General features: G+C 40.6%; 1 protein-coding gene across 1 annotated transcript; it reads right to left on the bottom strand.

Annotated features, from left to right (window-relative positions):
* Positions 1 to 6,524: 6,524 nt before the first annotated feature.
* LOC138897535 (uncharacterized) lies at positions 6,525 to 6,980 on the bottom strand. Its single transcript, XM_070183514.1, has one exon. It carries the CDS (start codon positions 6,978 to 6,980, stop codon positions 6,525 to 6,527), a length of 456 nt encoding a protein of 151 aa, XP_070039615.1.
* Between the last annotated feature and the right edge of the window lie 4,977 nt (positions 6,981 to 11,957).

Below are 11,957 nucleotides of genomic sequence, written 5' to 3'. Positions count from 1 at the left end.
GTTGCGGCTTTCTTGTAGAGAAACATTTTCACAAGGTTTGGGACTCTGCGAGAAATCATAAGTGATGGAGGGTTGCACTTTTGCAGCAAGGATTTTGACACTTCGCTCGACAAATATGGTGTCACTCTCAAAGTGACAACCCCTATTATCCACAAGCAAGTGGTCAAGTAGAAGTTTCCAACCGAGAGATAAGAGTGTCTTGTCCAAGATGGTGAATGCAAATCGGTCGGATTGGTCTAAGAAGCTTGATGATGCATTATGGGCATATAGAATGACATAAAAAATACCTATCGGAATGTCTCCATATCGGTTGTCGCGCCCCGTTTTCTCTCGAAAGCGAGTTTCGACATTGACAACTCTTTTAAAGGAAGGGTTATTCAAAAGAGAGAGTCGCCACCTAACGGATTAAGGTGCGTTAGGGCACCTATTTGCAAAAGACTCAGGTTTACTACTTTGCATCACCAAAGATCGGGTAAGGGCTTAAATTATCTCGATGAGAAGGTGTTAGGCACTCCTCGAGGCCCACAACGGTGGATCCCGGCCGAACTAGAATTATGTGAATTAGTTTAAGAGAAAAGAAACAGTTTGGACAAATAAAGAAATATTTTAACAGGAAGGGGGGGGGATGGGTCCTAAGTTTTTTAGCCTAAAGGATCACCCCGTGCAACATAAATAATATTTCGTAACTCCTTCAAGATGGGGTGTTACTCATGTTATTCAGCGAGCACAGACTATCATCTCATGCTACCCGATTACTATCTTTAAGTTATTTACCTAAAGCGCTCTATTTAATTCTAAGTCGTGCCCTATGCGTGCACTACCCGTCCCATGCCTATGGTCCAGGAGGTATTTAGACCTCTATTTAAGGGTGGTTCTAGACTTTAACTTAAGTTGCTCAAAAGGAAAAATACTAGGCGACAGGCAAAACATTTAGTAATTTCACATATAAGCAAATAAGGGCTCAAGTTAGCCTCCGCATCTAGACAACAAATGCACGCCAAACTGATTAACATTGACAGATTGTAGATTTTAATAAGTTTGCCGAATCATATAGGCAAGATCTCTATGTGAAGCTGAATTCAATAGTGTATATGTGGTGGTGCTGTCCCAAGTTAACTGATTTGCAGATTATGGGGGGAGGGGGGGTATGGAGGGTTAGAAAACCTATAGACGTGGTTTCTAAGCGACTATACAGTTTAGGAGTATTTGGTATTACACGCTGATTATTGAGGCTACATGTTATAAGTTAATAAACCTATAGACATGATCTCTAGGTGATTTACACAGTAGGGACACTGAACCTATTGGAAATGCTCAAAAGTACTTATGTCTCCTAATAATTGTGTGGATAACAACGTTTGAAGAGCGAGTAGTGAGGTCCTATAGGCATGATTTCTAGAGACTGGCGATTGGGACTGATTCTCATATATTTAGCTCCTATAGGCGCATGCTTTCTAAAGGTTGACCGTTTGAGCTGATTTTATACATATTTAGCTCCTATAGGCATGCTTTCTAGATAGACAGAAGTAGACATAAGAGAAGGTAAGACATTTAGTCAAACGATCATGCTTTGAATAATGTGCAGGTATTAAACAAGTTAAGTAAAGTATGTGATTTCCTATAGGCATAGTTTCTAAGTCGTCGAAGCAGATATTATACATCCTATAGGCATGCTTTCTAGTGAATAACTGATTAGTCATGCAAAGTGCTCACTTCATATGGATATGCTGTCTATAACCACGCAACAGTAGACATAGCGTCTGAATAGAAACAAGTAGGGTGTGTGTGTGCTTCTCCTAATATCATGATTTCTATAGGGCTCATGTAATCGAACAACACATATAGCAAACATATTGTCAAGTCCTATAGTCATGTTATCCACCCATGGCATGTAGATATAGAATTTTACCCATTCCCTTCTCACTAACACCCCAATTGTTTATACAAAGTATTATTACAGGCCCAGATTAACAAGTAAAATAGTAATATTACATGGCAATAGACAGGCCTATAGCAGGCCCAAATAAACAACTAAATACCCAGCCTTGCTGGGCTTTCAATATTTCCGGCCTAGCATACCACACGATCACAGGTCCATTGGGGAGTTCAGACCCCTTTAGTGAGCCACATCACCAAATATTGCATCACTTGGAATCAACACAATACATGATAGGGAGGTAGGGTATTAGGGACAGTTTTTTAGAAGTTGAAGAATGACCAGAGCCTAACCCTAGTGTGTCAGAGTTCACAAGGGCCTCAATTGGACCCCGAGCAGTGCTCACACTAGGGAGGCCAACAACAGAGCCTAGATAGCCTTGGCTTTCAGCCGGCTAGGAATATGAATTTAGAATATCAAAGTAACAAGTAAGGAGGGTAGATAGAAATCACTGAACTGATCATACAACACAAATAGTCAAGCAAGCCAGTAGGTTCAGCAAGGTGCACATAGCAAAGTATCACATAAGCAAACATCATAGGAATTAGGAGAAGCGACAGGTTTTGCAAGCATACATAGGTTGCACTAGTGGACATCTAAGGGTCTAAATTGAACTTAGTCTAACCTAATGCCACATTAATCAACACTTGAAAACAATTGAGGGATACACATGTTGATAACCACAGAAAGGAGAGAACAGTAGATAGACCAAGACATACTAGGAAACATGTTATCACAGGAGTCTTAGAAAATAGAGTTGAAAATCCAGGACAACATGAAATGAGTTTGAACAGGTCTTGAAACACTCCAATATACACAGGATTCATTGAAAGTTCATTTAAGTAAAGGGATTCTCATAGAGCTAGGGCATTATCTAAGCATAACATGCAAAACAACATACAACCACAATACTGAAGTCCAAATTAACATGTTAAGATACTACATGGGTATAGAACTAATCCTAGGAGATAAGATATCATAGGGTGCAGATTATGGTGAAGCATGACACGAACAATAGACTATTCTCAGGCATCAATTAACATAGAATGATATCAAAGATGAACACCATCATAGTTGAACCAAAGTTCAGATACATATACAAAAAGAAAGAAAGAAATTAAACATTATGAAGGTTGAAACACTAACCAGTAGCAGAATTAAAAGAGTGCAGAGTGTAGTAGCAAAAACCCCAAATCCCTGATACTTCAGAGTTCACAAGAGCCTCGAGAATGGGCCCCGAGCAGTGCTTGCACCGGAGGAGGTTGTTCAATAATTTAGAGAGCAGTTAAGCGAAAAACAAGAAAGAACAAAGTCCATAGTAGCAAAAACCCAGAATTTTTGGCCTTGGCTTTCAGCCGGCCAGGAACCAGAATATAGAACAAGAGTATTTAGAGAACAAAGCGCGATAACTTCAGTTTTTGTAAATCTGCATGATTCAAGTCCCTCTCAAAAGGGGGAATGGGGAGGGGTTTATATAGTAGTAGAAATTAACATCCAAATAAGGAAAATCATCAATCAAGCACGAGAAAGGAAAGAATCATCACATGCAATCAAATCAGTAAGGAAAAGAGAGAAAATCTCAATCCCTAATTTTAGGGAAAGTGTAAAATCGGCAAAAATCTAAAAAAAATAAATAAAAGGTAAAAATAACACGCTGCATAGAATAGGATGAACATAGACAGAAATACCTTTTTAAAATCAAAGGATCGAACCAGATTTGGTTTGATTTAAAAGATTCAGAAACCCTAATTTTAGGGTGAGTAAGAATCACGGAAATACACAGAGATTCATACCATAAAAGAACAAGAATGAACATAAACGGAAATAGACGAAGGAACTGAACCAGCTTTGGTTCGACGTTGATGAAATCCGCTTGCCATGTTTGGGCAAGCGGTATATAGAAGGTTCCAGTACTAGGGGGAAGTAGAATATTTCAAGAAACAACCATGTAACTCCATGTCCGGTGGGATTAGGAGAGAAAATTTTTTTTGGGGGGGGGGGGGGATCAACAACCACGATTAGTCAAGGGTTCTAGGTCGGGTTGGTTAATTGGTTGGGTCGGGGGGTTATTTGGTTGGGTCGAGGGGTTATTTGGTTGGGTCGAGGGGTTATTTGGTTTGGGCTCAAAGGTTATTGGGCTGGAATTGGGTAGTTTTAGGTCCAAAAATAGGTTAAAATTAGGCTATTATTTAAATACCAGTATTTTATTAATAAATAATTTATAAAAGTAATTAATAAATATCAAAAATATCATTTGTGCATGAAAATGATTAAAAACAATTATATAACATTATAAAAATATAAAAATTTATTTTCTACCCAAATAATGTAATTATACATGCATATGGGCTATTGTTGCAAAATGTGCAATTTTGGCCCTAAAAAATGCAAATGTAATTATAAGAAATACCCTGAAAATATTTAAAACCTCATGCTGGTATAAATTATAAGTGTAAATGATTAGATCATCATAAAAAATAATTTGGATGGTAATTATTAGATATTTATATAATAAAAATACAGAAATAAATTGATTTAAAGTCTTTAAAAAAACAATTATGGAAAATTATGAAAAATACTTGTGTATGCTTGTAAATCAAATGATGATGCATATGCGCTATATATATATATATATATTGGGAAAATGTGAGGGAAAAATTGGTTATCAACAGCTGCCCCTCTTTACCCGGGAAGGATGAAAGAGTTGTCGGGTAAAGAAATGATGATCGATTTTGACCGAACAAGGTGATTTTGAAAAATATAGGCCGGACCCTGGTTTCTGAGCTGTCTACATATCCCTGGTTTTACAGGAATCAAGCCATGTGTAGTTCTGGATCCAACGGTGGAATAAACCGATAGAGTTATTGTAAGAACGGACAAGAATATTCTGGATAGGACGATATCGGGATTGTAAACGGATGTATCTGGGAATGGTTATGGATATTTGAATGGTTATCAGATGGAAATGGGTAACAGAAGGTGGTTGGTTACATTTGAAATAATTGCTGGACCTGAACGTTGAATGGAAACTGGAGCGAAGATTGCTCTAGTTAAGAGAACAGTTACTTCTTGGATTACCTGCAAACTTGAAACACGATGCATGCAAGTATATATGGATTATTGCGAGAATTTAAACATGATGCAAATTCCCTTTGGACCATGGAAGCTGTCTTTGGACGATGAAGATGATGTCCTTAGACCATGATGTCCCGGGCCATGAATCGTGAGGTAGGGGATTCGCAGGCCATGAAATGATGTTCTCGGGCCATGAGGATGGTGCCTTTGAACTATGATGCCTTTGAATAATAACGTGCAATATTGAGAGATCCTCAGGCCATGGCATGGTGTCTTCCAGCTATGAGGATGATGCCTTCGGACTATGATGCCTCTGGATAAAATGGCGATGTTTCAACCCATGATATGCAAAGACATGATGCTTGACATAAAATAAGACAATGCTTAGTCTCGTGCAAAGGGAAGGCAGTGCTTAGCCTTATACAATTAAGGAGGCAGGGCTTAGCCTCATGCAAAGATTGGAGATAATGCTTAGTCTCATGCAATGGAAGGCAATGCTTAGCCTTATTTAATTAAGGAGGCGGGGCTTAGCCTCATGCAATGGAAGGCAGTGCTTAGCCTTATGCAATTAAGGAGGCAGGGCTTAGCCTCATGCAATGGAAGGCAGTGCTTAGCCTCATGCAAGTGGGAGATAATGCTTAGTCTCGTGCAGGGGAAGACAGTGCTTAGCCTTATGCAATATGTGAGACAGCTTAGTCTCATGCAAGAGGAGGCAGGGCTTAGCCTAATGCAAGTGGGAGACAATGCTTAGTCTCGTGCAGGAGGAAGGCAATGCTTAGCCTTATGCAATTGAGGAGGCAGGGCTTAGCCTCATTCAAAGGTGGAGACAATGCTTAGTCTCATGCAATGAACAGATAATAAGTATTAGCAGGGTATTTCTTAGCTGGAAATGTGTTTGCCTTTGGTAGCTTTGTCGTTATGAAGATAGTGATTCTGAGATATGCCCGAATTTGAGAATATTTCTTATTCCTGCATCTAAAGGACAATCGTGAGTTTTACGGGGGAAGGTTGCTTCGTGCCTCCGCCTGCTTGCTTTGCCTCGCTCTGCATCGAAATCCTGCTCGAGTTACCATGGGTAGCATCTAGCTATTTCATAAAATAAAGTTTTCGAAAATATGCGTGCATATGATGAATGTAGTTATTTAAAATACATTAGTATGCAATATCGAATATATTAGATGAACCAATGACTGTGACACTTTAGAGACATTATGACTTCCTTAGAATTTTGAGGGTCCTCCTCAAAATTTCTGCCCCAGTTTACTTAGGCGATTCTCTAACCGTTCTGTATATGATGATGTTGGCTGGACTTGCTCGGGAATTTTGAGGGTCCAGTTTCTGATTGTGGGGAAAATGAGAATTTTATTGAATTGTGACCGAACCCACAGGGCTGCCTACGTATCCCCTCTTAATTGGGAATCAGGTCAAGCGTAGTTTAGTTACATCAGTTGCATAAATGTAAATAGCTTTAAACATAGTATCTTTTGACTGCATCTGAGTTGATAGGCTTTGGCTAAATATCTCCATCCATTTCTGCGAGTATGAGTGCTCCTCCTGTTAGTACTCTGTGAACTATATAGAGTCCTTGCCAGTTGGGTGAGAATTTTCCTTTGGTTTCATCCTGATGTGGAAAGATTCGTTTCAGCATTAGCTGCCCCGGTGCGAACTGTCTAGGTTTGACCCTTTTGTTGAAAGCTCTGGATATTCTGTTCTGATAAAGTTGACCATGACACACTGTATTCATTCTTTTCCCGTCAATGAGAGCTAATTGTTCATAGCGACTTCTTACCCACTCTGCATCACTGAGTTCAGCTTCCTGTATAATTCTTAGGGAGGGAATTTCTACCTCGGCGGGAATGACGGCTTCAGTACCATAGACCAATAGGTAAGGAGACGTGCGGGCTGTGATCCGGTACCCCAATAAGGCAAATGGTAACCTCTCGTGCCATTGCTTGTGGTTGTCTACCATATTCCTCAGTATTTTCTTGATATTCTTGTTTGCGGCCTCCACGACTCCATTTATTTGAGGCCTGCATGCTGTGGAATTCTTGTGCTTGATTTTGAAGGTCTCGCACATAGCTTTCATTAGGTCACTGTTGAGATTGGCGGCATTGTCGGTGATGATGGACTCTGGAACCCCAAATCGGCAAACAATACGATCTCTGACAAAATCTGCGATGACTTTCTTGGTTACAGCTTTGTAGGATGCAACTTCGACCCACTTTGTGAAGTAGTCTATGGCCACTAAAATGAACCTGTGCCTATTTGAGGCGGCGGGCTCAATTGGTCCAATGACGTCCATTCCCCAAGCAGCAAAAGGCCAAGGTGCACTCGTTGCATTGAGTTCATTTGGCGGCACCCGTATCATATCTGTGTGTATTTGGCACTGATGACATTTCTGGACATACCTAATGCAGTCTGTTTCCATAGTCATCCAAAATAACCTGACTTCAATATCTTCTTGGCTAAAACGAAACCATTCATGTGTCGTCCGCAAATTCCAGAGTGTATCTCTTCGAGCAATTTGGAATCTTCCTTGGCATCAACACACCGTAATAATCCCAAGTCTGGAGTCCTTCTGTACATAATTCCTCCACTTTGGAAGAAATGGTTGGAAAATCTTTGGAGCATGCGTTTTTGAGTATGATTTGCATGCTCCGGGTACTCTCCTTTTGCCAAGTACTCCTTGATATCATGGAACCATGGATTCCCGTCTGCTTCTTCTTCAACATGAGCGTAGTAGGCTGGCTGATTATGAATCCTTACCGGAATGGGGTCGATGAAATTCTTGTCCGGGTGCTGTATCATGGAGGACAAAGTGGCCAATGCATCTGCGAACTCATTCTGGATTCTCGGGACATGTCTAAACTCTATCTTCGTGAACCTCTTCATCATCTCTTGCACATGATATAGATATGGTAATATCTTGGTATTCTTTGTAGCCCATTCTCCCTACACCTGATGTACCAACAGATCTGAATCGCCAATTACCAATAATTCCTGGATATTCATGTCAACGGACAAATTGAGCCCTAATATGCAAGCCTCATATTCTGCCATAATATTGGTGCACGAAAATCTGAGTTTCGCGGATATCAGATAATGTTGACCTGTTTCTGACACCAAAACGACTCCAATACCCACTCCTTTGAATTTTGCGGCTCTATCAAAAAACATTCTCCACCCTTCGTAGGCTTCAACGATATCTTCTCCTACAAATGATACTTCTTCATCAGGAAAATACGTTTTTAGTGGTTTGTATTCTCCTCCTACAGGATTTTTTGCAAGATGATCCGCTAATGCTTGTCCCTTAATCGCCTTCTGAGTCACATAGACGATGTCGAATTCACTTAACAATATCTGCCATTTTGCCAGCTTCCTTGTAGGCATGGGTTTCTGGAAGATGTACTTCAGAGGGTCCATCCTTGATATGAGATATGTGGTTTAGGCACAGAAGTAGTGCCTCAGTTTCTAGGCTATCCAGGTCAAAGCACAGCAGGTGCGTTCCAGCAAAGAATACCATGCTTTGTAGGGTGTGAACTTCTTACTCAAATAGTATATGGACTGTTCTTTCCTTCCCGTCTCATCGTGTTGTCCCAAGACACAACCGAAAGCCCCATCTAATACGGAGAGATAGAGTTGCAGTGGTCTACCAGGTTCTGGCGGGACCAGGGCTGGCGGTGTAGACAAATATTCTTTGATTGTGTCAAAAGTTTTCTGGAGGTCTTCAGTCCAATTGGTTGCGGCATCCTTCTTTAACATTTTGAAAATCGGCTCACAGATCACGGTTGATTGTGCTATGAAGCGGCTGATGTAATTAAGGCGTCCCAAGAAGCTCATCACGTCTTTCTTGTTCTTTGGAGGTGGAAAATCCGGGATGGCCTTAACCTTTGATGGGTCTAGCTCAATTCCTCGGCGGCTGACGATGAACCCTAATAACCATTTTGCGGGATTCAATTTCAATTTGTACCTCCAAAGCCGATCAAAGAATTTCCTCAAGTCTGCTATATGATCTGTACCCTTCTTGGATTTGATGATGACGTCATCCACATATACCTCTATCTCCTTATGTATCATGTCATGGAAAATAGTTGTCATGGCCCTCATATAAGTGGCCCCAGCATTCTTCAGACCAAACGACATCATTTTATAGCAGTACACCCCCCATGGTGTGATAAAAGCTGTCTTTTCGGCATCCTCTTAATCCATCCAGATCTGATGATATCCCGCGAAGCAATCCACAAAGGATTGGAGTTCAGGCTTGGCGCAATTGTCGATCAGTATGTGTATGTTGGGTAACGGGAAATCATCTTTGGGACTTGCTCTGTTTAGGTCTCGATAATCGACGCATACTCTGACTTTCTCGTCCTTCTTCGGAACTGGCACGATGTTAGCCAACCAAGTTGGATATTCAACCACTCTGAGAACCTTAGCTTTGATCTTCTTGGTGACTTCTTCTTTGATTTTCAAACTCATATCTGGCTTGAACTTTCTAAGCTTCTGCTTTACCGGTGGACATATTGGGTTGGTGGGTAGTTTATGAGCCACTATGGACGTGCTCAAACCGGTCATATCATCATAGGACCATGCAAAGATATCCTCATATTCCTTCAGGAAACGAGTGTATTCTTCTTTCTTTGATGGTGACAGGTGAATGCTTATACGTGTTTCCTTGACTGTTTCAGAGTCTCCTAGATTAACTGTTTCAGTCTTATCCAAATTGGACTTAGGCTTGTTTTCAAAGTTTTTCACTTCTCTGACAATTTCCTCAGGCATTATATCATCTTCCAGATCCTCTGAATCATTATCCTTATGTTGCGTTGTCTCATTACATGTCACAGTCGTAAGTTCATTGGGATAGGTAATAATACTGTAGAGAAATAAATATAAAGAATAATAATAAATACTAAAAACAACAATGCATTTAGATAAATCTTGAAAACGTCAAACAAGTACGGCTCGATGACCCGAGCAATTATTTCAAAACAAAACATGCTCAAAACAAAATACTGAAAATGTTTTAAATGCTCGTAAAAATTGCTTTTAAAATAAATGATGCTAATTTCCAGGCTACCCAGGAACTCGATGGGCCCTTGATGGTGCAACAGTCCAGTTCTTGAGAATAGCTCCCTTTTCCATGGTCTGAATAATGAGGCCTTCCTCCTCCTCCTCCTCCTCCTCAACTATCGCACTGCAATCCGTGTCTTCATTATCCAGAAACAGATTCCTTATACCAGCTAGAACTTCATCTTCTTCGGACTCCCACATCATGTTAGCTTGATGAAATGACTGGCTCAAATGTGTTACTGGTTGCTCTAGAGGGTAATAAGGACCACGCCATGGTGGCGACCAATTCTGATATTCGTGCCAGGTGCATTCATACCCAAGCCCAAAAGTTGTGCTGTGACGCTTTAGCTGTATTGGTTTGGTGATCCCCTGGAGATTCTTACCGAGACCTTTGCCAGGCTCATACCCTGTCCATGCCAATATGCCTTCTATCTTACTGCTCTACCATTTGTCCTTTTCAATTGCGTTGACATGCTCGATGCGATGGTATGTTTCTTCACCCAATTTCCTTCTATTCTCGATGACCGGAACAGTTTGACTGGTGTAAATGAGATTACTTCCGTCCCCATGGATGATCACTTCCTGATGGTTCCACTCAAACTTCACGACCTGATGTAGAGTAGAAGCTACGGCCCCAGCGGCATGTATCCAAGGTCGTCCCAATGATAGGTTGTAGGTAGCAGTAGGGCTGTTCATTTGGATCGAATATCCAAAATCCGAACCGATCCGTTCAATTTCGGATTTCGGATTTCGGATTGGATAGGATTTCGAATTGTGTTTATTAAAATTTCAGATTTCGGATCCGATTCGGATTGGTATAATTTTAATACGATCCGATCCAATCCAAAATTCAAAATTATTAGGGCATGTATAAATTCTAAACTTTAATTTGGATAATTAGTACTTCCTTTACATTTTCCTCCAAGTTATTACCTTTAAAATTGATGGATTTATCTCTATTGGCACCATAGTACTCTCATAATTATATAAACATGAATTTTTCTTACTGTACTGCCTCTTTTACAAAGAAAAAATATATATGAGTTTGCAACTTTGAGGTATAATAATTCGATCCGAAATTCGAAAATCCGATCCGATCCAAACTTTAAAATCCGATCCGATATTAATTCGGATCGAATTCAGATTGCATTTTCTAGAATTCGAAATTCGAAAATTCGATCCGAAATGTGCTAAATCCGATCCTATCTATGCACAGCCCTAGGTAGCAGATATGTCCAACACTTGAAACTCAACATCAAACCAGGTTGGGCCCATCTGTAGGCTGAGGTTGGTCTCCCCGATTGTGGCTCTTTAAGACCCATCAAATGCTTTCACATTCATACTTCCTGCTCGTATCTCGTACAGGCCTTTACCCAATCTTTTCAGAGTAGTTAGTGGACATATGTTAAGGCTCGAACCCCCATCTATCACGTCTCTGGCAATGAACTTATCCTCAAATTGCACTGTGATATGCAGTGCCCTGTTGTGATTTAGTCCTTCTAGTGGTAGCTCGTCTTCATGAAAAGTGATCTTGTGGCTTTCCAATACTTGTCCTACCATATTGGCCATCTCTCCACTGGTAATGTTGTTGGGTATATAAGCCTCATTCAACACTTTCATCAACGCGTTCCTGCGTGCCTCAGAATTCTGCAGTAGTGATAGAATGGATATCTGAGCAGGGGTTTTGTTCAAATGATCAACCACAGAATACTCTCTTGCTTGCACCATTCTCCAAAGATCATCCGGGCCAGTTTTAATGATGGGCTGCTTGGAAGCGGCTTCTTTACTTGTTCCTCCCAAATGCTCGGGCGTGTAAACCCTACCAGTTCTGGTCATACCTTGTGCTGCACCCAGTTTCTTCCATTTTCCCCTTTCCTTT

This window comes from Nicotiana tomentosiformis, chromosome 8 (assembly GCF_000390325.3).
Source record: "Nicotiana tomentosiformis chromosome 8, ASM39032v3, whole genome shotgun sequence".
In the NCBI taxonomy this organism is placed as follows: domain Eukaryota; kingdom Viridiplantae; phylum Streptophyta; class Magnoliopsida; order Solanales; family Solanaceae; genus Nicotiana; species Nicotiana tomentosiformis.
The sequence above is the reverse complement of the archived record's forward strand: the minus strand, read 5'-3'. Positions and strand labels throughout refer to the sequence as shown.

Excerpts from the sequence above, each read along its gene's own strand:
- LOC138897535 (XM_070183514.1), bottom strand. The coding sequence starts at position 6,980 with ATGGTAGACAACCACAAGCAATGGCACGAGAGGTTACCATTTGCCTTA.